The sequence below is a fragment of the Oryctolagus cuniculus genome, chromosome 9 (assembly GCF_051225735.1).
Source record: "Oryctolagus cuniculus isolate XC-2025 breed Fujian yellow rabbit chromosome 9, ASM5122573v1, whole genome shotgun sequence".
Classification (NCBI taxonomy): Eukaryota; Metazoa; Chordata; class Mammalia; order Lagomorpha; family Leporidae; genus Oryctolagus; species Oryctolagus cuniculus.
In genome coordinates this window covers 2,751,712-2,778,656 of record NC_142875.1, presented here as the reverse complement: position 1 = coordinate 2,778,656, position 26,945 = coordinate 2,751,712, and the positions used below count along the sequence as shown (strand labels likewise).

The 26,945-nt window shown below is 58.9% G+C and overlaps 1 protein-coding gene across 1 annotated transcript in view; it reads right to left on the bottom strand.

Annotated features, from left to right (window-relative positions):
* Positions 1 to 26,945, bottom strand: part of COL4A1 (collagen type IV alpha 1 chain) — a 130,317-nt gene that overhangs the window by 32,667 nt on the left and 70,705 nt on the right. The window contains exons 3-26 of the mRNA XM_051849972.3: positions 24,618 to 24,707; positions 24,484 to 24,528; positions 23,514 to 23,558; positions 23,364 to 23,426; positions 23,106 to 23,159; positions 22,926 to 22,952; positions 21,372 to 21,455; positions 21,223 to 21,285; positions 19,208 to 19,243; positions 18,581 to 18,622; positions 17,310 to 17,396; positions 16,868 to 16,894; positions 16,696 to 16,746; positions 16,314 to 16,358; positions 16,179 to 16,232; positions 15,202 to 15,243; positions 12,582 to 12,666; positions 12,101 to 12,136; positions 10,703 to 10,867; positions 7,970 to 8,065; positions 5,689 to 5,772; positions 5,132 to 5,202; positions 1,322 to 1,513; positions 656 to 824 (exon numbers count right to left, since the gene is read on the bottom strand). Of these exons, the coding sequence (XP_051705932.1) occupies positions 656 to 824; positions 1,322 to 1,513; positions 5,132 to 5,202; positions 5,689 to 5,772; positions 7,970 to 8,065; positions 10,703 to 10,867; positions 12,101 to 12,136; positions 12,582 to 12,666; positions 15,202 to 15,243; positions 16,179 to 16,232; positions 16,314 to 16,358; positions 16,696 to 16,746; positions 16,868 to 16,894; positions 17,310 to 17,396; positions 18,581 to 18,622; positions 19,208 to 19,243; positions 21,223 to 21,285; positions 21,372 to 21,455; positions 22,926 to 22,952; positions 23,106 to 23,159; positions 23,364 to 23,426; positions 23,514 to 23,558; positions 24,484 to 24,528; positions 24,618 to 24,707 (1,753 nt within the window). The remainder of the gene's footprint in view (positions 1 to 655; positions 825 to 1,321; positions 1,514 to 5,131; positions 5,203 to 5,688; positions 5,773 to 7,969; positions 8,066 to 10,702; positions 10,868 to 12,100; positions 12,137 to 12,581; positions 12,667 to 15,201; positions 15,244 to 16,178; positions 16,233 to 16,313; positions 16,359 to 16,695; positions 16,747 to 16,867; positions 16,895 to 17,309; positions 17,397 to 18,580; positions 18,623 to 19,207; positions 19,244 to 21,222; positions 21,286 to 21,371; positions 21,456 to 22,925; positions 22,953 to 23,105; positions 23,160 to 23,363; positions 23,427 to 23,513; positions 23,559 to 24,483; positions 24,529 to 24,617; positions 24,708 to 26,945) is intronic.

Sequence of the window (26,945 nt, the reverse complement as noted above, 5' to 3'; positions counted from 1 at the left end):
CTGCTCAGACACACACCTGCTCCCCCACCCACCCACACACACACAGCAGCCTTCTCACTGCAGCGTTGTCTGGGAGCCACGCGCGTGCCCTGAGTCTGCTCGCAATCACAGCCAACTAAGACAGCACGGACGCAGCTGGGCGCGCAGCCCAAGGCGACCCCTCCATCCTCCAGGCCCTGACAGGCAGCAGGTCTCCGGGAGCAGAGAGTGACACCAGCAGGAGCGCCTGTCACTTTCACCGTCTCTTGTCAACACTCAGCACTCAGAAAGGAGTCAGCAAACCACCAAAGCAGACGTGGAATTATATGGCGGCCACGATGTGGGAGGTGCCGTGGAATCCGTGTGGAGACGGCACTGCCCGGACACACAGAAGCCACCAAGGACAGAAACAGGGAGGAAAAGTGGCCCTGTGACGCCCTTAGTTCTACAGGAGAGGCGGACTTCACTGCACCTACTGTATACCCGCCTGTAACTTCAGCTCTCTGCGCACAGCCCCTCGCGTTACCCAGCCCAAATCAGCGAGGCAGAGGCAAGCTATTGCCCAGGTCCCAGCCCACTTCCCGGAAGCAGCGAAGCCAGTTGCAGGCCCTGCCCCCTGAGCTGTGTCCTCCACACCCCCAGAGGCTGTACCTTCCTCCAGGGTCTCAGACCTCACCTGGCAGGCCGGGGGACCCGGGGCTTCCGGGAAAACCTGCTTGTCCTTTGTCTCCAGCGGGGCCAATAGGACCAAACCCTGGGGGTCCAGGGGGGCCGATGTCACCACGACTCCCGGGGAAGCCGACACCCCCAGGGGGGCCGCGTTCTCCTTTCAATCCTACTGAGCCCTGGGTGCCAACAGGAAAGAGAAAACCGTTAGCAGCAGGCAGAGCGGCTCTGCCGTCCCGCCACGCCTCCCTGCCACCCGCAGCGAGCCAGGGCCGGGGGCTGCCTTTCTCACCTCCTCACTTACTGCACCGCCCCCCCCCCCGCCAGGGGGCCACCTTGCCCTTGGCCTCTTCTCCAAGCCAGCCCTCATCTGCCCTCCCTCTCTCCCTCGCCTGCATCAGGAGACGCTCAGAGAATGAGGCGTCTGCCCCGGGACTCTAGGGACCCAGACACCAGCGAGGTCACATGTAGCCTCCTGTTCAGAAGCCCCTAATCCGTCCCCAGGCCCGTCTTCACCCACACCCAGGCCCGCCGCCCTCACACGTCCCGTGACCCACGGGGTGAGCTCATTTGCACCCGGCACCCGGCACCATCCATGTGAAAACCACCGGCTCCAAGCGCTTCATTTCCTCCCCCGTTGGGAAGATGCAGGTGTCCAGTCTGCAGATAAACGTACCGGGGAGCCTTTGGGACCGGGCAGGCCCGGGTGGCCGTCTCTCCCGGGGGACCCCGCTCTTCCTGGCATGCCGGGCTGTCCTGGGAAGCCAGGGTCTCCTTTGTCTCCCTTGAGTCTTGCGTCGAAATAGATCTCACCGGGCTCTCCCTTGGCTCCGGGCTGGCCCATCAGACCCGGCACACCTTGTGGTCCCTGCAAGAACAATGGTGGAGACTCCACACGCGGTCCACGCCAGCCAGCGTGCCTGCACCGTGGAGCCGCTCGCGTGGAAACAGCCCCGGTTTACAGCTCATCCCGCGGTCGGCCTGTGAGTTTTTCCTAAAATAGCACGTCCCTTGAGTGTCCCAACCGCAGGCCGGCATGGGGCCGGGCGAGGACAGCAGCGGGCGCCCAGTGGGCCTCAGGTGACTGTCGTCTCCCTCACAGCTGCTGCACCTTCCAGAACATTCTAGCAGCTGTTGGGGGCTGCATGTGTGACTCCCGAGCCCAGAACCAGACCACAGGTGCCTCACGTGCAGGGCTGGGAGCAGCCACTGCTCTGAGTCCGGTCACTAGGAGACACCACAGGTGCCTCACGCTCACACCTGAGACTCAGAAAGAAGGGATAAGGATGTCCAGGGCGTCGTGCGAGGGGAAACCGGAAGTGAGCACCGGGCCGGCCCTGTCACCAGTCACGTGACCTGCCCAGGAGCCACGCTCTGGACCACTGGCAGCCCTGGAAAGCGAGGCAGCCACCGAGGCCAGCAGCCACCACGGGTCCCTGCTGTGGGCAGCCCAGGAGCCAGGTGCACGAGGAAGACGGCCAAGGGCTGAACAACTGGCCCAGTCACTTGCTCCCCCCGGCCCGAGGGACGCTGGGGCTCCCGCAGACCAGGCAGAACCCGAACGCCCGCACACTGCCTCTTCATCAACTCACTCTCACTCCAAGTTCTTAGAAATGTGTGCGTCGCATGTGCACGCATGCACACGTGTGCACACACACAGGTAGAGGCGTGTCGTGTCACATGAGCACGCGCCTCTCCCAGGTAGGAACTGGAAGACTGGGGACAGAACACAACTCAGGCAAGCCTTAGTTTTAAAGGGGCTGCCAAGGCCACCGCCCAGCGAGCATCAGGGTCATCATGGCCCCGTGGCAAATCCACCAGAGGCTGAGGAAGCCCCGGGTTAGCAGGGGAGGGGGCCGGTGCCCTGAGAAGCCAGGTGGCAGGTGCCTGGCTGCGCGGACAGATGGACGGAGCCGGCCCTGAGCGCGTGCACTCCTGTTGTCCCCATCTGCACACAGTGACAACCTGGCATCACCTGGGAACCCCTGCCTCAGCCAGCCCCACGGAGACGGGGCTGAAGAGACAGGGACGGGGTCAGCTCCCAGACACACAAGCAGCCGCCTGGGCACTGAGCCGACCGCCCCCCACCTGCCCACACTGCCTCACGGAGCTGAGGTGACGCAGGCTGAACAGGGGCTCTCGCCACGCGTCTTCCTGCAGACCCCACCCCTCCAGCCCGCCTCGGGAAGGGTGGGCACCAGCAGCCGCCCCACACCCCGTGCATCGCGACTTAAACTAAACAACCCAGAAACCTCAGCCCAAGAGCCACCATGGGCCTGTGGCTACCAAAGTGGACGGTCTGAGCCGCCCCTGAGCAGCCCGGGGCCTCCGCTGGGACCGCTCAGGACGGGGGCAGCCATCATTTCTGCAGCCCCCTGCCAGGAATGCCCACTCAGGGACTGGGGATGCTGCTGTTATTTGGTTGAACGGTTGCCAGGGCATTTTGAAACCATTTCTCCTGAGTCAGCCAGCGTCTACACAGCCTGAACTCCCAGCTAAAACCGGACTCTGCTCCTTTCTGGTTTTGCAGGGGCTGCCTACTGGGACTCGGTGTGGATCCCACCGCATCAGGGCCACGCGCCGTGTCTCCACGGGCACGGACACTCGGGGCCTTGGGGGCAGGACCAAGGCTCCCTGCCTTGTGTGTTTTTGATGTGTGCAACACAGGAGACGTCAGAGGAAACAAATGTTCAAACGGGCCAAACCCACCAGCAGATTCAAACCCAACCCAGGAAGTCAGAACCAGTGCGCGTTTTCCCCCACTGAGGGGGCCCTAACACTGCTCGTGCGGGTTCACAGCTTTCTCACGGCCTCGGGGGTTGGGGGCGGGGAGTACAGCGTCCATCTCAACCACCATCGTGGTGTGAAAGGGAGACAGGTAGACTTCCAGAAGCTGAGGCTGGCGGCCCCACAGCACCCACGTGTGCTCTGTCCCAGGCCTCCTCGTGCCTGCACGGCTCACCGGTCTGGTCCACAGCCCTTCAGATACGCGCTGGGGAGCACACCCCCCAAGCACTGCGGCGTCTCCTGGGACAGCTGTGCCCCTCTGCTGCCTGCGCCCACCTTGGGCCAAGCTGGGGACAGTGGGGTCCCTCGGGGACCCAGCCTTCAGCAGCCAACATTCGGTGCCCGAATCGCACACTCGGCTTTCACTGCCACCCAAGCCAGGTGAGGCGTCGGAGCCCCCCCCCCCACTCCCCAGTGCTCAGGGTGTGGCACCTCCTGCAGCCTCCGGCCCCACCCAAAACACGCACACAAGGCTGGGCTGGTCGAGCCACAGAGCGGATACGGCTGCAGACAACAGGAGCCAGGACCGCCTTCCCAGCTCCCCCGTGCCCACAAACCTGCTCCCGGGGACTTCTCCCACCTAGGGGAGGCCCGGGCACGGGCACTCCAGTCCTGCGTGTGATCTGCTTCCTTCTCTGGTCCCCCTCCACCACCCCTTCCCAAAGTCTTCCCTTCCCGTTAGACTTGGCCGCCAGGGCCCGGGCGTCTGGCCTGGACCTCAGCCAGAGCTGAGGCAGGAAGTCCCCCAGGAGAGCCAGGCGGATAGGGGCGGGCCGACAGGGGTCGGGAGCGTCCTTTCCCGCTGCCTTCAAAGGCCCCGTCTTTGATCCCCACGACTGGGGGGGCTCCCCAGCTATTTGAACTTCTCGTTTATTTGGACAGATTTCAAACAGTCGCAGCGTCTGACTGAGCTTCCCAGGCACCAGGAACGCCCCGGGAAGCAGAGGACCAGGGTCCGACTGCCCAAGGGGAGGCCCCGCCTCCACTCACTGTGTCGAAGCTTCCAGCAACATGGACACATTCGAAAGCCAAAAGCCTGCATCAGAAGGCCAGGGACCCGACTTTCGACTTCTGACAAGGAAGAAGGGAGGGGCGAAGGCAGCTCAGAGCACTCCGTGGAGCACCGGGCTCTCAGGAGCGCTAAGGCCACGGCGCGTCACAGCTTCAGAAACACGCGGGCTGGGGCAGGACTCGGCTTGTCCGCCTGGGTCACGGATCCCTTTAAACCAACGCGCCAAGCCGAGGCGTGGCAGCGCATGAACAGATCTGAAGACGCATGCGTACAACAGGCGTCAGCCCCGGGATTCCCCATCCCGGCTGTCGGCGGCAGGAGGAAGCGTGTGTCACGTCCCCCGAAGGAAGGTTTCCTTAACCGTCACGGAGTCTGTTCACGGACAACGCCCAGGGCGGCACCACGAGTGAGGGTCACACAGAAAGGCAACAGCCGTGCCACCGCGCGGCCACTTCACGGGGGTCCCCGTGGCCCCGTGGGAAACCCTGGAGCCCCTAGGGAAGGACCTGCCCCTGAACACAGCCCTGCAGCCATGAGATTCGGGCCAGGAGAGAAGACAGGAGCCGGCGACGGGCGCAGGTGCGCGGGGAAGGGCTGTGCCGGGTGACCTCAGAAACCCCACAGAGGGCAGGCCCACGTGCACGCACACACAGGGCCCTGCCGCTTGCTCCACACGCCTGTACTCACCGGCAATCCTTCAAGTCCATCCCTGCCGGGGAACCCGCGGTCGCCCTTGGCCCCTGGCTGGCCCGGGAACCCTTTAAAGAGAGACAGCACAGAGTTCATGAGACACTGCCTCCAAACTCTCTCTCCCCCACAAGATTCCAAAAAGTCTACAAAGCAGACGGAAGAATCTCCAGGGAGGAGTAACAAAAGCACCCAGGAGAGGCTCAGAGGGGAAATGTGACCCCACGTGCCTGTAACTCAGAAACAAGATAGCTGGAAGTGCCCCCACCCTCGCGCCCACAGTCCCTGGGACCACACCAAGGGAAGGCCTCTGTTGATGTCTTTTGAGACAGCTAAGGCTGTGGGGCAGGGTGACCGTGCTGCTGCTGTCCTTTCTTTAGGAAATCTCAGCGACTCCGAACAGCAGGCCAGTTTGACGGCTGTCGGCAGTGTGGCCAAGGCTCCACCCCGCCTCGTGGTGCTCCTGCTCTGAACACGGGCGTGGCGTCTCGTGGAGTGAGGCGGGCTCCCCGTGAAGGTGCCCACACTGCCCGGGTCCTCCGCTGCCGCAGGCTCACCTATCTCTCCTGGGGGCCCCTGCGGCCCAGGGGGTCCACGCAGCCCTTCCATGTCACAGACGAGGCAGCTGTCACCCTTCTGACCTGGAAGAGGAAGTGCAGGTGGGCCAGGTGCACGGGTGGGCTAGGCGCGCAGGTGGGCCAGGTGCAGGAGGCGTGCCGAGGTCACAGCCTTGTGTGGAGGGACAGGAGACGCCGCGCTCACAGTTGGGGGTCTCGGGGATCCCCGACAGCACCCTCTGCTGGGCTCCCCATCAGCCGCAGTGCTGGGCGTCACCCCTGCCACCCGCGCTGCCCCGTGACCGCGGCTGCTCTGTTCCCGACCCCTCGTCCACACGGCAGCGCGATCCCAAAACTCAGGATCGCCCTGGCCTGGGCAGAGTTGGCTGCTGCCACGGCGCCCACAGTTCTAAAGGTACCCTCCCCACTCCTCCATCTCGGGGTTTCTACCAAACTGCACAAAAGCTCACGGATTTCAGGCCCCGCTGCTGGCTGAGGGGTGCTGGAGGTGAAGAGGCAGCCCCGAAGCCAGGATCGAGGCTCTGACCCCCAGACCAGCACGGCAGAGCACCGAGCAGAGGGCAAAGCCCCTTCCTTGGAACGTGTGGCGCCCAATCTCCCAGCTCGGCTCCAAGGCCTGTGGTGGCTTCAACCACAAGACGTCCAGTTTCTGGGCACAAGTCATGCATGACGCTGAGCAAACGGAGTGGGGGAAAGCATCGGGGCTCAGCTGCACCCCCAACCCTGCCGCAGGTGCCGAGGCCACCAGCTCCACTCCAGCAGGTGCTGCTGCTAAAGATGGGACAGGGCCAAGGCAGGTGGGCCATGGCCTTGGTGGGGGAGCCGGAGACCAGGACCCTGCGTGGAGACAGACGTCCCTGGATGGACACAGTGCAACCCAGCTGAGCTCTGCGCCCGTGCGGTTCAGTGGCAGCTGATGGGCGACAACCACCCATCCGGGCAGGCAGTGCCATGACAGAAGCCAAGACACAGAGCCGGCAGGGGCCCGCCCTAGGATTCTGGGGATGGACAGGCTTCCGCGTGAACAGCGGGGCAGACTCTGACTGGGGGCACCGCTGGGAGGGCTCCTCGGACCACCTCCACCTGAGCTGCCGCAGCTACACGGCTGTCAGAATTCTACGATGCTGGCCAAAGCGGCTTCCACGCAGCATGGATGCTTCTAGGTTCTGACGACCAAAACCCCCTTCCAGTCCAAAGCCCGAGGTGGGGAACCAGGGGCTGACACTGCCAGGCAGGTGAACACGGGGACAGCCCCTGTCTGCTGCGCCCCAAGGCAGGGCCCCAAGGCAGTGCGAATCCGCCTCTTCCCAACACTGCCCACAAGCTCAGTGCGCAGGCCACGTCGCTGGCACCTGGACAGGCAGGGGCCGGCGCTGTGGCATAGCGGGTAAAGCTGCCGCCTGCAGCGCTGGCATCCCATGTGGGCACTGGTTCAAGTCCCTGCTGCTCCACTTCCAGTCCAACTCTCTGCTGTGGCCTGGGAAAGCAGTAGAAGATGGCCAAGTCCTTGGGTCCCTGCACCCACATGGGAGACCTGGAGGAAGCTCCTGACTCCTGGCTTCAGATCGGCTCAGCTGCGGCCATTTGGGGAGTGAACCAGCAAATGGAAGACCTCTCTCTCTCTGCCTCTATCTCTCTCTGTAATTCTTTCAAATAAATAAAAATAAAATCTTAAACAAACAAAAAAAAAAGACTGACCAAAGAACAACCACCATAGGCCCCACCCCTCCCTCCCAGGTCCCCGCCCTCCTGACAGAGCTCATCCTAGGGACACACCCACTCCCCATCCACCCACTCTGACAACAGACTGAAAAGCCACGGAGGCCCTGCCCTAACCTGACTCCAAGGCTTAAGCAATTTATGAGGAGGGAAATTCAAATCAGCAAACACATTGAAATTAAAATCTTGGGGTCAGCATGGTGGCGTAGCGGGTAAAGCCGTCTCCTACGGCACTGGCATCCCATATGGGCACCGGTTCTAGTCCCGGCTGTTCCATTTCTGATCCAGCTCCCTGCTATGGCCTGGAATAGCAGTAGAAGATGGTCCAAGCCCTTGGGCCCCTGCACCCACGTGGGAGACCCAGAAGAAACTCCTGGCTTTGGATGGGCGCAGCTCCGGCCATTGTGGCCAACTGGGGAGTGAACCAGCGGATGGAAGACCTTTCTCTGTGTGTGTGTGTGTGTGTGTGTGTGTGAAACTGATGTTCAAGTAAATAAGTAAATATTAAAAAAAAAAAGAAGAAGAAATTAAGATCTCTTACCTTTCTCTCCGACTTCGCCACTCAATCCCGGCTGCCCTGGTGTGCCGGGAGGACCCTGATCGCCAGGCGGCCCGGGCTGACACTCCACGATGCCGTCTGAAATGATGCAAGGCCACACCATCAGTGAGGGCCTTCCGCCCTCTTACTCCAGCCTCTTATGAACCAGACGCTGGGGTCATCTGCTAGGTCTAGAAATTTGGCTCCTGTTGGCCATCTCAGCCGCGCGGGGCCACCCCGCCCCGTGGTCTCCAGCCCGGTCCCCTGCCTCGCCTGGTTTTCCTCTTGCAAAGCACAGACCATGGCTCACACCCACGGAGAGGAGGCCAAGGCAGCAGTGGCACGGCCACCCCATGCCAGGGCCTGGGGCTGGGGTCATGCACTAACCAGAGCCAAACTTTCTGGTCTCCCCACCCCAGGAAAACAAGAACACCTCAAGGAGACGCAGAGCCTTGGCTCACGGCTCAGCTGGAAGTTTCAACGGCGTAAGGACTGTGGTCGGACAGGGCAGCGTCTGGCTCTGTTTGCTTGCGGCTTGTCTGCTTCTCTGAGCTGGTGACATGGGGCTGTCCCCACAGTCACCGTGGAGGACCTGCACCGTGTCTCCCTCCAGTCCTGCTGACTCCCACAGTCCTCTGACCCATGGGGCAGGGGACTTCAACTTTACGTCTCCGAGAGCAGGCCCTCTGATCCCAGTCCACCAAGGTTGGCCAGTGTCGACTCCCTGACCGTAAACATGCTGGCAACGCGAGCTCCCGAGAGACACAAGTTACTCCTCTGCCAGGACACGCGCCTGCCCGGCTCTTTCACTCCCTGTACAAACCCTGCCACGTCCACCACCAAGATCAGCTCAGAGAAACCTCAAGGCTGAAGCGAGAAGACAGGGGCCGTTTCTGAGGAGTGTTCCCGATTTCACGGCCTGCGCCCACCTGACGCCTGCTCAGGGAGGGGTCTGCAGCCACGGGGGCCACGGAGCTGCCACAGCCAGCCGGGACCAGAACACGGCAGCAGCACCAGCACGTGGAAATCCCACAGTGCCTGGTTCATGAGCTGTGGCCAGGCCACGCCGGCAATAGCTCCAAGACGTGGCTCTTTATCCTATGCCGTAAATCTGAATTAAGTGCTAGTTCGTGGTGAGGAATAACACAGTTTATGTGGACTAAAGAAAATCTAGAAATCTGGTGTGGTAGATGTTACACTGACAGAGTTCATATTTTTATAAAAAATTTATGCATATTTTGGGCCTGCAAAAAATATTCTTCTCAGGTTGGTGCTGTGACATAGCAGGCGGAGCCACCGCCTGCAGTGCCAGCATCCCATGTGGTCACTGGTTCAAGTCCCGGCAGCTCCCTGCTAATAAGCCTGGGAAAGCAGCAGAGGACGGTCCAAGACCTTGGGCCCCTGCACCCGTGTGGGAGACCTGGATGAAGCTCCTGGCTCCTGGCTTCAGCCTGGCAGAGTCCTGACAGTTGTGGCCATTTGGGGAGTGAACCAGTGGATGGAAGATCTGTCTCTGCCTCTGCTTCTCCATTAACTCTGACTTTCAAATAAACAAATCCAAAATAAAAAGAACTCTTCTCCCAGCTTCTCCCCTAGTGAGCGCCCCCTCTCTCGTGTCAGCTTATGGCTCTGTGAAGATCACTCCCCACACCCACAACTGCACCTTGCCCTCCCCAGCCTGCCTCCCCTCCGGCTCGCCAGCACCTACAGTCAGACCCTTTGCTGATCTCTTGGTCTACACCTGTCCCCCGACAGATCCCACGCTCCAGGGGCAGGACTTTGTGCAAGCTTCCCCGTGGCTCCTGATACAGGCCTGATGCACCCCAACCCCTGCTGAACAAACGAGTGACCCCAAGGCCCTCGGACGGCCCCAACCCTCCCTGGGAGACAGAAATGACGACTTTGCTGTGGGGGTGTCTGGGGCACGCAGAGTTCACCTTCCTCTCCCATATTCCACAAAATCAGGAGAGGAGACGCTGCACAGGTCACACGCGAGCCACCTGCGTTCCCACCCACGTCCATGCGGATCTGCCTGCAGACGCGGCCGGCCCTGAGCTGGCTGTGCCTGCCAGTCTTGGTGCGGCCTCCCTTAGCAGCCTCCTAGGCCTCAGCTCCCTCCCCAAAGGTGCCCGTGGGTGCCAGCAGATCACCTCCACGGCCCCCGGCACCCAGCACACAGAGCATCTGTGTTCCAGACGCTCCACAGAGCACGTGTTGGCACAGAATCTGCACCACCCAAAGGCCTCTTTCGCAAACCTGAACCCACGTCCACGGGGGCAGTGGACTTCAGTCCTCTAGAATCTTCCCGGAGTCTGCGTCAGTGGAGTCGGAAGCTCCACGTCCATGCCCAGCCCTCACAAGGGGCTGACGTGAGAAATCGAGGGGGCACGCACAGCCTGAGGTGTGCACAGGCTACACATCGGCCCCCACGCCGCCCCTGCCCTGTCTTCAGTGCACGTGTGGGTGTGAGCAGGACGGGGCTCCAGACCACACAGCTCGCAGGCTGTTTTCAATAGGAACCATGCGGCTGAACTGGTTAACATGTTACTCATTCCTAGAAACCGGTTTCTTTTTTCTTTTTTTAACCGCTCCTCTCTCCTGCATGGTTAATTCTGTGCAGATGCCAAAGCGGAATGTCAATAATTAACCAATCACCGGACAAAGAAGCCGGTGTGCCTCGTGCTCCGGCCAGCTCTGCCCTCGAATTCCTGCACCTGGACCCTGGGGGGCACTTACTGGTGTGGCCTGGCTGCCCGGGGGGCCCGGGGGGGCCAGGAAGGCCTGGGAGCCCGTCCTTTCCGCTTGGTCCTGGCAAAGACACGCCTGGCAGTCCCTGGTCGCCTTTTTCTCCTCTCTCGCCGGGGAAGCCGGGAGCACCGGGCTGGCCGGGCACAGGAAAGCCTGGAAGCAGCACAGATCGTAGGCCAGTCAGCACAAACAGGTCCAGGACTCCTGGCGGTGCCGTAGACAGGGCACCCAAACACGTGCCGGTGCCGTAGACAGGGCACCCAAACACGTGGCGGTGCCGTAGACAGGGCACCCAAACACATGGCGGTGCCGTAGACAGGGCACCCAAACACCTGGCGGAGCCGCAGACAGGGCACCCAAACTCCTGGCGGTGCCGTAGACAGGGCACCCAAACACCTGGCGGTGCAGCAGACAGGGCACCCAAACACCTGGCGGTGCCACAGACAGGGCACCCAAACACCTGGCGGTGCCGTAGACAGGGCACCCAAACTCCTGGCGGTGCCGTAGACAGGGCACCCAAACTCCTGGCGGTGCCGCAGACAGGGCACCCAAATTCCTGGCGGCGCCGCAGACAGGGCACCCAAACACCTGGCAGCGCTGCAGACAGGGCACCCAAACACCTGGTGGTGCTACAGACAGGGCACCCAAACACGGGCTTTCTTATGCGAAAGTGCTGGCAGCCATGCATAAAGCCCACGACTGCTCGGCGCCATCGGCACTGCCAAGCAGGGCACAAGCACAGGTGGCACCGAGGCCAGGGGCTGGGCTCTGAGACAGCAGGAACACGGGGCCAAGGGTGCACACTGCGTGGTTCCAGGTTGGGGGTAGAGGCCACGCGGAGTGGACCTGGCCGCCTCACAGCTGAGGACTGAGGTTTGCGACAGGAAGGTGGAGAGACCCCGGGGAAGGGGGCCAGAGCACAGCGAAGGACACGGCTGGGCCTGAGTGGGGAGGGAGCGGAGAGGACAGAGTTGCGAGGAAGGGGAGGACCCCAGGACCTGAGAAGACCCACAAGCACAAGTACAAGGAGCAGAAAGAAACGAAGGCAGCCCGTGCAGGCCTCAGTCGAGCCAGCAGGGCCCACAGCACAGCAAAGCAGAGGGGACAGCAGGACCAGGAAGCAGGCCAGGGCCGGCCCAGCAAGACGCAGGTCACCGGGGCAGTGGGGGCCGCAGCCCGGAGCGGAGCACAGGGCACGGCGGGATGGGGCAGCCCCACAGGCACCTGCCCAGGCAGGGACAGCAGCCAGGAACTAGAGAACTGCAGTACCACCGCTAGTCCATGCGAATATCTCACGCTCATATAACCACACGCAAAACGTGAGCCAGGGTCCGGCACGCAAAACGTGAGCCAGGGTCCGGCAGAGAGCGCCGTGAGGAGGCTCACCTGGAAGTCCTGGCTGGCCTTGGATCCCTGGGTAACCTGGAAAGAGAAAGAGAGCACTGGGCACACTGACAGGCGTTCCCTCGCAGACACCAGCCTGCAAGTCTCCATCTAATGTCCCAGGAGGGCTGTGCAGAGACCTCCGCGCCCAAGGGGAGCCGCCCGGTGCCCTGGGGAAACGCCCCCAGAGCCAGGAGAGGGCCCCGCTGCCCACGTGGCAAAGACACCCCAGAGACTTCAGAAAGTGCCTGGAAAGTGGAACCAAGATGCCGGCTTCACTTGGCACAAAATGCTTGAAGCCTATGCACAAAGTTTTCACCATAAGCCTTTTCCGCGCAGTTTTTGAAGACCCCTCCTATGAACCTGAAGAAGACCTGGTCCCCAGGGAGCTGCGCAGGGCACACAGCTGCTTCCAAGATACGGCCGAGCCCAGGTCAAAACTGGAGAGAGAGAGGGGGGATGGGGGGCGAGGGCAAGCAGCTACCTTTAGGGCCTGGCTCTCCTCTGAGCCCCGGTGCTCCCGGGAAGCCTCGCTCTCCTTTCTCTCCCAAAGGTCCCGTGCCGATCACCTGAACACAAGGAGGGAGATCAGCGTGGGGCAGGGAGCGGCCGCTCCTGCACACGACTGCCCTCCGTGCACAGGTGCACTTCTCTAAGCATTTCAGGAACGATGAGCAGCAGCGGCGCTCTGAGTCTGGAGACAGCCAGTGAGTGGGGACAAAGCATCGGGGCAGGTCCTGCAGGCGGCCGGGACCCCGGGGGCAGCAGCTGCCGTCACCACATGGAGGCAGGGCAGGGACACAGCGGAGGGAGCCCAGGGACACACGCGCCACACGGAGGCAGGGCAGGGACACAGCGGAGGGAGCCCAGGGACACACACGCCACACGGAGGCAGGGCAGGGACACAGCGGAGGGAGCCCAGGGACACAAGCGCCACATGGAGGCAGGGCAGGGACGCAGCGGAGGGAGCCCAGGGACACAAGCGCCACACGGAGGCAGGGCAGGGACGCAGCGGAGGGAGCCCAGGGACACACGCGCCACACGGAGGCAGGGCAGGGACACAGCGGAGGGAGCCCAGGGACACAAGCGCCACACGGAGGCAGGGCAGGGACACAGCGGAGGGAGCCCAGGGACACACGCGCCACACGGAGGCAGGGCAGGGACACAGCGGAGGGAGCCCAGGGACACAAGCGCCACACGGAGGCAGGGCAGGGACGCAGCGGAGGGAGCCCAGGGACACACGCGCCACACGGAGGCAGGGCAGGGACGCAGCGGAGGGAGCCCAGGGACACACGCGCCACACGGAGGCAGGGCAGGGACGCAGCGGAGGGAGCCCAGGGACACACGTGCCACGCCGTGAGCATTTCTCGTCACGGGGTGTGGTCCCAGGAACATCCTTCAGTGTCCTCAGGCTGTGGGTCGGGGACACTCACAGCTCTATTGGAAGAAAATCTTTGCTTTTTAACATGTCCCAAAATGGTTTTTTTTTCTCTGAAACTGAGAGGTGCCTGGCCCAGGAGGCACCGCGTTAGACCTCGTTAGAAGGAGAGCTGCTTCACCCCAGGTCTACTCCACGGAAATGTCAGGAAAACAGCAAAAGCAAATGTCGCACCCTGCCCTCAAACGTGACCCTGTGCCAACCAAATCAGTAGTTACTGCTAAAATGTGCTTAAACAGCTGGACTTGGCCACTCTACGATGCATACATGCATCCACACCAGATGTTATACTCATCAATGTACATGATGTTTCGTTGCCAAGGAAAAAATGAATAAAGGGGGAACATCTAACATAAAGAAAAACAAGTAAATAAAAAATATCGATGAGGTTAAGGTAAAAACAGAATATTTCAACATTGCAAGCAGCCACAAGTAAATATGGAAACAGAAATTTGAATAGGAGCCAGCATTGTGGCTTAATGGGCTAAACCACCATCTCAACACCTACATCCCATATGGGCACTGGTTCAAGTCCCAGCTGCTCTACTTACAATCCAGCTCCCCGCTAATGCACTTAGGAATGCAGTGGAAGATGGCCCAAGTCCTTGGGCCCCTGCACCCACGTGGGAGACCCGGATGAAGCTCCTGGCTCCTGGCTTTGGTCTGGCCAGCCCTGGCCATTGCCGTCATTTGGGGAGTGCACCAGTGATAAAAGTTTTCCTTCTCTCTCTGTAATTCTGCCTTTCAAGTAACTATTTTTTAAAAAAGAACTAGGAGTACATGTGGAGTAATAAAAGCAATAAAAACAATAGGAAGGTTCACAGGGCCAGCGCTGTGGCATAGCGGGTAAAGGCTGCAGTGCCGGCATCCCATATGGGTGCCAGTTCGAGTCCCAGCTGCTCCACTTCTGACCCAGCTCCCTGCTGTGGCCCGGGAAGGCAGTGGAAGATGGTCCAGGTCCTTGGGCCCCTGCACCCATGTGGGAGACCCGGAAGAAGCTCCTGGCTCCTGGCTGTGGATCAGCTCAGCTCTGGCCATTGCAGCCATCTGGGGAGTGAACCAGTGGATAGAAGACACCTCTCTCTCTCTCTCTCCTCTGTCTCCTCTCTCTCTCTCTCTCTGCCTTCCGCCTCTGTAACTCTGCCTTTCAAATAAATAAAGAAGTCTTTTTTTAAAATAAAAGCATTAGAAGGTTCAGCACTTCCTGGAAGTGAAAGCCCCCCCCCACAAGAGGAGGTGAGAGCAAACAGCAAGCAGCTCGCGTTCAGAAAAGACTGGTGACCTGGCTCACAGGCAGGTAAGCTACGCGTGCGGACAGGGAGTAAAACGTTACCTGCAAGAACAAGAATGCTTTTGCTGGGACAAATCACAGCCACCTGCTCTCCCTAGGAAAATTCCCCTCCCTGGCCTTCGGATCCGTGCGGACGCACAGAGGCCACCTTGCCTTCCCAGTGGCTGGAGAAATGCAGAAGCGAGCAAGGTGCAAGAGGATTAAGTCCCAAACTGCACACGACACGAGTCATCTCACAGTGCGCGCGCCCTGCCCACACAGGTCTTCCAGGGACAGCTACAGGGCCTGGTCCCGGGCAAGCGCTGGCCCCACGGCCTCCCTGTGCCCCCGTCCCCTCCCCCAGTCCAGGAGGGCAGCAGCCAGCGCAGCACTCACAATGCCAGGTGGGCCTGGAGGGCCAGCTTCTCCTTTGTCTCCCTGCAAAAGAGGAAAACAGCTCACCATGCCGTCTCAGGGGACACGCACTGCCCAAACACTGGAAATACCGGCAGATACGTGTCAACCACTCTCGCACTGGATGACCAGCCCCCAGAAATCTAGCTTTTTGCTCTCTGACGTTCTTGTACACCTGTGGTAACAGTTCAGAGAGTTCTCAGCTACGCACATCAGGCCACAGATGTGGAGGCTTTGCTTTTAAACAAGGCATTAAACTAGAGGTCAGTGTTGCAGTTCTTCTCTGAACAGGAAAAGTTCTAGAAACACCTGCAGAACTTGGGAACTATTTTAGCCACCACATTCTAGATACGATTATCACTTAACATCCACGAGATGGACCTTTTCCAGAAACGCACAGAGCACGCCCTCTCGCCGCTTGGCCAGGCCTCCGCAGAAGCCCCTTGGACCGTTGCCACGCCCTGTGCAACTCCCGGCTCCCGCCCCGCGCCGGCTTCCCACCCACGCAGACCCTGGGAACGCAGGCGAGGGCTCGGGCACCTGCCTTCCGCTCAGCCACTCGGGCAGCCTGGACCACGTCCCCGCCCCCGGCTGCAGCCCCGGCCCAGCCCGGCGCGCGTGCGCAGGCCAGGCCAGGATCAACTCTGACCGTTTCCGAGTGGAAATGGAAAGACCAGACAGTCCCTTTCCTCCCACGCAGCTCACTGCTCCCTCTGACTGTTTTATAATGGGAAAAAAAATGAATGCCTACAAAAACTTGAACGGGAAAAAATTAATGTGAAAAATTCCTGAGTACCAGCGAAGTCCCTAAAATTGTGTTTCCACCCAAACGGAGCATCATTTTTTTTTTCCCTTTGAGCCTAAGATTCGTTATTCTAGAGGGAAAAAGCCCAAAGCGACAACAGAACCGAGAACAGCGCACTTGGGCCAAAGCGGAGTCTGGGAGCAGGGGCGCTCACCTGCGGGCCCGGGCGGCCGGGGAGTCCGGGGTACCCCGAGTCTCCAGGGAAGCCCTGCAAGAGAGAGGAGCGTGAGGGGCGCCCGGGCCGCACGGGGCTGGGGCTGCACCCAGGGCCGCGGCCGCCAGCACCTACCAGGCTCCCCTTCTCCCCCTTCTCGCCGTCTTTGCCGGGTTTTCCCTGCAGGAGGAAGCAGACAGCATTGGCGCCATGGCGAGGCCGCGCGCCGGAGAGAGCAGAATGGCCTGGACCCTCGCGGCTCCGGTCCCATCAGAGGCCTGGGCCGCATGGAGACTCGGGTGTCCAGAGGCCGCCTTCACGCCAGGCTGCTCCGCTCTGGCGGGGGCGGGGGCTCACGGGGCCCTGAAAGCCCCTAGGAGCACGGGTTCTGGCAGGAAGGGAGACGCTGAGGGGCGCGGGTTTTGGCGGGAAGGGGAGATGGGTGAGGGGCGCAGGTTTTGGCGGGACGGGAAAATGGTGTCCCAGTGAGGCGTGGGCGGACTTGGGGAGCGCTCACCCGGGGCCCTGGTTTTCCGGGTTCGCCTTTCTCGCCAATCCCTGGAATTCCCTGGAGAGAAGAGAAAGCCAGAGTGAGACGCCTTGGTGCACGTCAGTGATACGCGACCAGAGAGACACAAGCGTAACCTCCACACTGAAGTAACAGCCACAAAAAGGAACAGGGCGCCTACCTGAAATCCAGGTTCGCCTTTTTGACCCTAAGAAAAGAGAGAGAGAGAGAGAGAGAGAGAGAGAGAGAGAGAGAGGTAGGTCAGCTCTGTCTCGCGGCTATGTACAACATGCACAACAAAGTACGACCCTTTTCCAAAATGAGCAAAGAAATTCACATTGGTCTCTGCCACCGGCTTCCCTGCGCGGCCCGGGCCGTGGGTCTAGAGGGGCAGAGGGGGTCCCACCAGTGACCGACCACAGCCTCCCCCACCCAGCGCTCCCCGAGGAGGGACAGCCTCGAATCAGTCGTGAGCCCGGCCGGTGCCAGCCGCCCTGCGCACACAGGTGGCTACAGCGAATGGAACAGAACGCAGATGTGTCCCGCCAGGATGGAGAGCCGGATTTTGCCTGATTTCTCTTGCTCCCTTGGAGTCTGTCCCAGATCAGACAGCCTGTGTGTACCTTCTCTCCCTTGGTGGCAAAGTCCCCTTTCTCTTTCACTTGAGCTTGTCCTGGGACTCCCGGAGGCCCACTGACGCCTTGATCTCCCTGTGGGTGCAAAAATGGAGAAATTAATCAGGCAAAAAAAAAAAAAAAAAAAATCACTACAGCAAGAAGGGGAAGTGTAGCCTAAAAGAAAGCATCAATGGTAAAAATGCAATGGTTTGCATTTTGCCTCTTGGCATAAATTAAGTTTCGGCATGAAGATGGCACAAAAGCATGGAAAATTCGCAGTGGCTTTGCCTCGCAGGGACTAGGAAGGCCCGGCAGCCGCGTCTCAGCAGCGACAGGGCTGTGAATGTCCACGGGACGTGTTTTCCGTGTATCTAACAAAAGCTCCAGCAAAGGGCACTGCTGCACACTGGTGGCACAGAGGACAGACAGACTGGCTGGGCAGCAAGGGGTGTTTTCAGGTCAACAGGGAGTAAGAGGACCATTGGGAATGTGGCTCTCCGGGCATCCTGAGTGCTGGGCACACTGGAAGTGACGTGACATCTGGCCATAGCGCACAGGAGGCCCCAAAATACCCCTTCATCGGGAGGCTGATGGGAAAGATGAGACAAAGCACCGGGGTTGAGGTCCACTGCCCAGTCCAGCTCTGTCCAGGGCCCCTGCATCTGACGCCCCCTGGTGGTCATCACACTCGTTGTCACATTGGCGAGGCAGGCGGGAGCGGCAGCTACAGGAACACCCCCAGCCCGTGCCCTTTCGTTGATCTGATCTTGGGAAACCCGTGGAGTGACCTGGGGACCCAGGGGTCCCATTGTCTGCCTCCCTGTTGCAAACATGAAGCCACCTGCTCTGGCCTGTGCATCTGCTCTGTGCCTGCCTGGCCACCGAGAAGGGCTGCCCACTGCCCAGTGTCCCTCCCGTGGCCTTGCTCATGCTCTGCTACTAATGGCCAAGTCCTGGCTGACTCCGTTATGATTCTAGGCCCGGCTTCAGCCCTGGCAAAGAGCATGCTGACCAAGCTGTGTGCACACATCCCTGGAATCAGTCGTCACATTGTCCTCTCTGCCTGTCAGATTGTGCCGGGAGCACGTCACTGCATTCCAGCTTCTCAAAAAGCAACAATACACTCAGTAATCCCAGCACTTTGAGAAACACGATCGAATTCAAGGACGTACAGAGAAGACGAACATTATCGAGAGGAGCCAACAAGAGGTGGACATCCCAAAAGGCTCACAACTGGGGGGTAAACATGGAAACACGTGCAAGAGACACTCACACACCTTTTCACCTTTCGGTCCTTGGAAACTTAAGCCCATTTGGCCCTGTTGATAAAAAATCAGGCTCTCATTATTAGAGTTGTTTTAGCGTTTCCATTACTCAAAATCAGCCCACCAATGCCACATACAACGCGATAAGATGGCAGGCAGTTTGAGTCCCAGCTCTTCCACTTCCCACCCAGCTCTCTGCTGTGGCCTGGGAAAGCAGTGGAAGATGGTCCAAGTCCTTGGGCCCCTGCACCCACATGGGAGACCCGGAAGAAGCTCCTGGCTCCTGGCTTCGGATTGGCACAGCTCTGGCCGTTGCAGCCAACTGGGGAGTGAACCAGCAGATGGAAGACCTCTCTCTCTCTCTTTCTCTCTTTCTCTCTCTCTCTGCCTCTCTTCTCTCTATGGAACTTTGACTTTCAAATAAATAAATCTTTAAAAAAACAACAACAATAAAGTAGTGACAAAAGGCTGGAAGCGGAGCGATGACTGGTAGGTGGCAGGTGGGCAGACAGGAGGGATTGATAGACAGAGGTGGGGGTGGATGGATGAATAGATAGGGGTGGATGCTTAGATAAATATAATTTTCAAAACTTTTCCTAAACTCGAAACACCAAAGAGGAAGGAGTGAAGCATCCTTACCTTTTCACCTGGAGGGCCGGGAGGGCCTGGGGGACCCTGCAGGAGGAGATGTTTGATTAAACTCGACTCACAGCCTCCATGACCCTTAACTCCTTCTTTGTGCAAAAGCTTTCTTAAGGGTCAACGGTTAACAGGATCGTTTATTTGCTTTCTCTGCTGTCCAACTGAAAGTAACTAGAAAACACAGTCTAGGACAATCATTAATACAAGTGGAAACACCACAAAAGCTCAGGCATTGCCCCGAGGCCACCCACCACCTCTGGGAGCCCTGGGGCTGCAGGCTTGGGAATAACATCTGTCTTCCTCCGACACTATGGTTCATCTCCAAAAGCTGGCGGGGTCGGTGTTGTGGCGTAGCAGGTAAAGCTGCCACCTGCTACACCAGCATCCCATGTGGGCGCTGCTCAGTGGCCCAGCTGCTCCGCTTCCGATCCAGCTCCCTGCTAAGGGCCTGGGAAAGCAGCAGAAGATGGTCCAAGTGTTTGGGCCCCTGCACCCACGTGGGAGACCCAGAAGAAGCTCCTGGCTCCTGGCTTCAGCCTGGCTCAACCTCGGCTGTTGTGGCCATGTGGGGAGTGAATCAGTATATGAAAGATCTCTCTCTCTCTCTCTCTCTCTCGCTCTCGCTCTCGCTCTCCCCCCCCACCCCATTCCCCTCTTTCTAATTCTGATGTTCTAATCAATACATACATTGAAAACAAAACCAAATTGATGATTCCTCACAGAGGCACTGCAGTGAAACCAAAAAACCTGTGTTTGTAACAAAATCTCACACCGTTTGTTGACATCATCTTAAGAAGGAAAAATTAGACTTCCTTTACTCATTCCTTAAGAAGAATGTAAATTCACTTTACATTGCAACAAAGTGGCCACAAGTGTTTTTGGATTTTACTAAAGGAAAGAAAAAGATAACAAGCAAATTAAGAATGTCAGCCCGGAGCAGGCACTGGCCTCGTAGCTAGAGCGCCCTCGTCCCACAGTGCAGTGCCGGCATTCACTGCCCGCTTCCAGCTCCCAACTGCAGCTTCCAGGTACTTGAGATGGCACAAGTAGCTGGGTCCCTGCCACCCACGGGGGAGATGTGGATTGGGTTCCTGGCTCCCAGCTGCAGCCTGGTCCAGCCCCCGCTATTGCAGGCACCGGGGGAGTGAGCCAGTGGATGAGAGATCTCTGTCTCGATGTCCAGCTCTCTGCTATGGCCCAGGAAAGCAGTAGAAGATGGCCCAACTCCTTGGGCCGCTGCACCCGCGTGGGAGACCAGGAAGAAGCTCCTGGATCCTGGCTTCAGATTGGCGCAGCTCTGGCCGTTGTGGCCATCTGGGGAATGAACCATCGGATGGAAGACCTCTCTCTCTCTCTCTCTGTCTCTGCCTCTCCTCTCTCTGTGTAGCTCTGACTTTCAAATAAATAAATCTTTTTTTTAAAAAAAAGCATGTATATATAATGTACCTACTGTAGATATGTGAGTGTGTGAGTGTGTGTGTGTGCACATAACTCTCGGCAGGCTGTGTGAGTGATGCACACGTGCAGTTTCCACTCCCTGCACACACAGCACTCAGCAGACAGGTCTGCTTGACGGGAGCTGCCTGTGAGAACGGGGCGGGGACGCTGCTGCCACCTGCCTGCGCTGAGGCCAGGCTGCGTGCGCAGTTGTCACGCCCCTAACAGACCCACCCTGTCCTGCAACCCAACTCTGCAAACCCAGCTCGCGCACCTCACGGTGAAGCCCCTGGGCCCAGACTGCCTCGCCCATCTTAACGCTCAGCTTCCTCCACCCAAGAAGTCCCCAGCATGCAGCCAGCCCCGATGATGGTGGCATCGTTCAGGGGTGCCTGGGCACACTGCACGGTTACTGCCCTGCTCCCCAGCTCGGAACAGGGGGCAGCCACATGTCTTCCTAGAAAATGGGGCACTTGTGCCACTGCCAAACCAAGAAGCATCACCACCGCGTGCAGCTTCACTGAACTCCTCCTTGTGCCCCCCGTTCTTCTCACAGGACGTCCCCTGACACTTACCGGGGGTCCAGTGAACCCTGGAGGGCCAACAGGTCCTTGCAGCCCCGGCAATCCTGGGGAGCCCTGTAACGGGTTGAGATAGAAAAGAATTAAAAGACAAACTGGGAAGCCACCGGGTCTGTGCAGAGAATCACTTAGAAAATGCTTACTGGTATGCCGGGGGGTCCAGGAAATCCTCTTTCACCTTTCAACAGTGTCCCGGGGATGTGGCCAAGGATCTCCCCTGGATCTCCCTGGAGGATGAAAGAAGAGAGAGCTGCAAATTCTACTGCTCTCGTCAAGGAACCGAGGGCCCACCAAACAGCAGGCATCGGTCTGAAAAACCAAGCAGCAGGCGTGCTCCGTGGTCTGAGACTAGCCTAAGCCTGGGAGCCAGCCTCTGTCTACGGAGGTCACGGGCGGGCCACGTCCCCATCACTGCCAGCTGAGGACCGGGACGTGGTGCACACAGCTGTCCACCTTGCAGCCAGGGGCTGGGCTCTGGCTGGGACACTGCGTGACCAGGCTGCTGTCACACAGTAAGGGCCATGGCTAGGAAAAGCTAAGTGTTCAAACCAGCCCAGCCCCTGCTGTGCAGCTGGATTTCAAATGAGGGGAGAGCATCCTGCAACGACTCTGGGCAAAGCAGATGGCCCTCCATGATGCGGTGGGCCTCACCTCGTCAGGTGAAGGGCTTAGGAACAAGAGGTGCCCCCCACCCCCACCCCGGAGGGAGAGCGCATCCCGCCTGCAGACTCCAGGCTGAAGCTTTGGCTCTGCCCTGGGCTCCACCTGTCCTGCACCCTGCAGTTCTCATCAGGGTGGGTGAAGAAAGGCCTCGTTACTGGCAGCAGGGACCGAACAGGTGCCACAGGGGGAGGCGTGCGAAGTGTCTTTGCCCTTGGCCCCCACTCCCAGCACCAAGGGGGCGTCGGGCTGAGAAGGGCTGGGATGGCTCTGAGAGGAGCCATGCACCAGGCGTGAAATGGAAGGCAACTGGACTTCCTCCTGCAGTAGTTACGGGATTTGTAATGTGGCAACACAGACAAGGATTGTATTGAGTGAGCCCGTCCGGATCAGACAGGTGCAGGCCTGAGCTGGGTGACGCGCCTCTGCGGGGGGAGCATCTGGGAGATTGGCCAAGCAAGCAGGCGGCCTGGACAGAACCGCACCTGCCAACATGGACCACTGACGCACACCACGCACTTTCCATGACTACTGGCTCCAAGAATTCAAGAGTGTGTATATCACATAGCATTCTCTTGCCATATATTAATAGGCAATAGAGGGGCTGGCGCTGTGGAGTAGCGGGTAAAGCTGCCACCTGCAGTGCTGGCATCCCACATGGCGCCAGTTCAAATCCCAGCTGCTCCATTTCTGATCCAGCTCTCTGCTATGGCCTGGGAAAGCAGTGAAAGATGGCCCAAGTCCTTGAGCCCCTGGATCCGAGTGGGAGACCCAGAAGAAGCTCCTGGCTCTTGGCTTTGGATCAGCGCAGCTCTGGCCAGTATGGCCAACTGGGGAGTGAACCAGTGGGTGCAAGATCTTTCTCTCTCTGCCCCTCCTCTCTCTGTATAACTCTGACTGTCGAATAAATAAATAAATCTTTTAAAAAATAGGCAATAGGTCATCTAAAGCGATGCAAACTAAGCTTGATTTTATGGCAACAGTTTTCAACAGATTCCCGTAATGAATCCAATCAAATGAAATAAAGTAAACTGTACCTTCATGCCTGGCAACCCTGGCGGTCCCTAGAAAAGAAAGTTTGGTTATTAGCTGTTGTTTTTATTTTTTTTTTCTCAAAGCATTATTAGCAGTAAGATACAAGCACACGAAGAAAAGGAAATGGGATGAGGAGAGACAAACAACACACAGAAACTCTGAGGAAACAAGTCTGTACTTACAGGATTTCCCGTGAATCCAGGCAAACCAGGTGGGCCCAGGGGGCCTCTCTCTCCCTGGGAGAAAGAGCAGAGTCAGCCGCACGCGCTGCAAGCAGACAGCACCCCAGCACCCCGCAGCGGCTCTGTCCCGTGCACCACAGGAGCGTCACTTGCATGCCAAAACCGCACCTAAAGCGGCTCACACAGCTCCGCTCCTGCCTCCCACCACGCAGGTGCACAAACGCGGCACCCAGAGGAAAGGCTCGGCTCCGGATTTACCTTTGTACCGTTGCATCCGGGGATACCTGGGGGACCTGGGGGGCCATCTTGGCCGGGAATGCCCTGTGATGGACCAAGGAAGGAAGTCACCAAAACAGAAAACACTCCGATGGTGAAATCTTCCAAAGAAGACTCATTTCATATACATACAGGAAGTCCTGGGTTCCCGGGGTAGCCGGCGGCTCCTGGAGGTCCCTGCAGCAATGGAAATGAAACCGTTCTGATTGAGCACTGGGAAACCTCTCTTCCTCCCGCTGCATCCACCCTGCTAATGGAGCTGCACCCCAATCTCTGTGCACTCGGCTGACAGAGCAGCCAGAGGCCGCCTGCCCAGGGACATGAACAGGGCCACATCGGAAGCTGACTGTGCATCACCCCTACACGCAAAGCTGCACACACGAAACAGCACTCTGCCCTCCTCTCAATCAGGTAACACTCGGGAGTTTGGGAAGAGCACTAATCCACACTGAAATGGCCAACCTTTGGGAAGCGGCAGCGCGGGGATGAACCTGTTCACAGGGAGCTACGCGGCCCAGTTATCTCCAGCACCCGCATCTGTACTTCCGGAACAGTTACAATGTTGCTCACCCCACCCCAGAGGCCACAGTGGCCTTGCCATTGTCTTCTGCTTTAAGGGCTTGTAAAAGTGCCAGCCAGTGCGCACTTCCTTTTCACTATGTAACAACCAGATGTGCCTGCCTGCCTTTTACAACGCCTTGCTGCTTTCTTACAAAACACACTGGTTATTGTTACTTCCAGGAACCCGGAGAGGCGAAGAAAGCTGAGGATGTGAAGAGGGAACACAGCTGGCGCCCTGCCAGGGGCCCCACTTTGCCCGCCACGGGAAGCTGTCTCTCCTTAATGACTTGAGCCAACATCATGAACTGCCCCTTCCCCCAAATCACACAATACCTGAGGATGGACAAAGGGGAGAGCAAGCAAGACGACACAAAGCAGGTTGTAAGAGGCACTGTGTGCGCCCACGGGCTCAGGGAGGCCAGGAGGTCAGCAGGCCGCAGCCTGAGCTCCACGGAGCAGAGAAGAGCAATGTAAGGAAGCCCCCAGACTGCGTGACGCACGCCACTCCGGAGGCAGCGCACCTGCCACCAACTGGACTCACCCTTGTCCCTTTCGTGCCGGGCAGCCCTGGCTCTCCGGTGTCACCCTGGAAGAGAAGAGAGACGCCACGGTGACCTCCACTGCCCCAGCACCAGGATGATCCGAGACCCACGCCCCGACCACACAGTCCCTCACCTTTTGTCCTGGTGGTCCCTGCGGCCCCTCGGGTCCTTGCATTCCGGGAAAGCCGATGACTCCTTGTAGCCCTGGGAGGCCTCTTTCTCCCTGCAGAAAAGAGGACACAGGTCAGGCAAGAGGCAGGAGAAAAGACACAGACACGTCCGTGATCCACCGGTGCCGGCTTGTTCAGGTTGGGGGCGCCCTGGCAGCTGGGACCACACTGGCACTTTGGGAAGAGACTGGCACGGGAACAGAGGGCTGGGGAAGCATCTCCTGTCTAGGCAGCCCATCCAATCCACCGCAGGCCCAGACAGAACAAAAGAGGGGCGACTTCCCTGTCTGTCTTCTCCTGCTGGGACACCCTTCTGCTACCTTGGACGTTAGAACTGCAGGTTCTCAGGCCGCAAGCCTCAGGCTGAGCCGGCCCCTGCTTGCCAATGCACAACCAGGCTTCTTGGCATTATCGCTGCGTGAACAGCCCCCCACAATCCCCTCGCCTGCTGGCTCTCGGCTGTTGCCGCTCACTGCTTCTGCTTCCCTGGAGAGCCCAGCCTCACAGGTCCCCCTTTCGAAGGCTCAGCCAACACTGCAGGCATCTCTGGCAGGTGTCTGAAGACTGATATCAAGTCCCTTTTTTTTGGGGGGGGCGGGTAGAGTTTGAGCTACTCTAAGTTCTTGAGGGCAGGAAACATTGGAATGTGATACCTGGCACAATGTGTTTCAAAACTTTATCTGATTTCATTGTATTTGAAAAGGGAAAGAGAGAAAGAGAGAGGGAGACAGGGAGGGAGGGAGGAAGGAAGGGGGGGAGGGGGGAGGAAGGAAGAAAAGGAGGGAGGGAGGGAGGAAGGAAAGGAGGGAGGGAGGGAGAGAGGGAGGAAGAGAGGGAGGAAGGGAGAAAGAGAGAGAGGGAGGGAGGGAGGGAAGGAGGGAGGGAGGAAGGGAGGGAGGGAGCCCTTCCATCTACTGGTTCCGTCCTCCAAATGTCCAGGTGGAAGCCCAGAGCTCAATCCAGGTCTCCCACACAAAGTGCAGGGTCCCAGGTACTGGACTGGCACAACGCTTCGTATACAGCAAGTGCTAAATAACACGCTGGGTAAGCACACCATCAAGAGTGGGTTTCTGCTCACTGCCTTGGTCATGATTCTGCTCGACAGAGGCACCCTCCTGTTCTGGACATGGGGCACTGAGGTCTGGGGTCCGAGCAGCGACAGGCCCTGCTCTGTAGAGCCTGCAAGGGGTGGGGGGGTGGGGGCCCGCCCCGTGCCGTCGGCAGGGAGGCCCAGGGCTCTGACAGCACACGCTGTCACCAAGCGCTTCGCACAGGCAGCATCACAATGTAATCACAGTCCCCGCTCCCGTGGAACAACGGGGAATAAGAAATGTTCTTTGTGAATTGTGAACATCGTCCAGGGAACAAAACACACGGCAATACCACAAGGGCTGTGAAACACACTCCAAGCGGAGAGAATCCCCAGGCAGAACTGGAGGGATTCTGAACCTCAAGGATGAAGATCAGAAGGAAGGAGTGGAGGCAGGGGCACCGAAACACAGGCCGAGGGCAGCCGGCGGGGCTGAGGCGGGAGGGCCGGGCCCCGTGGGCTCAGCCGACTGACAAGAAACACAACACAATGGGAAGAACACGTGGAGGCAGGAGCCCTGCTGGACACGGCGCTGACCCACGGGACGAGGTAGCCAGGGTCCCAGTGCAGAGGCATCTTGGAAAGCCTGCTGCATTTAGCTTGTGAATATTAAAAAAAAAAGAAAAAAAAAAAACACCCTTAACCCTGGCAAAAAAGCAAGAAAATCTGTTTCTTGATGGTATGTGGGCTCCAAGGCAGTGTCACCGCACCAGCTGGCAGGATTAGGTGAGCAGTGTCGGCTGATCTGAAAGACAAGGCACGTTGGAGACGGCAGGCAGGATTACCAGTGTTCTGGACTTTTCTCAAAGTCCTCTGAGTTCAAAGCAAAGATAAAGCGACAAGTTATAGGCTGCGTAATGTAAACAGCACCTCCGGTCGCACGTTCCCAGGACTGGCTTGGAAGTTTTCTCCATCACGTCACTGAGCTGCAGCCAGAACGCGTTCCCCAAGTCACGCTCTGCCCAGACCACCGGGCCTGTCCCACCCCAGCAGGCGAGCTCCGGCCTGGGCACTCTCATAAATGAGGACGGGGCCATGATCCTGGGACTCCACGCCACCAAGCCACCATGGCGCTGTCCGTTTCATTGGTAATCTAGACACAGCCTTTGAGTCAACATGAGAGACAGCGTTTCAAACCCTAGAGAGGAGAGGGTAAAATAATGGATGGATTAAGGAAGGCTCCGCCCCGCAGCGTAGCAGC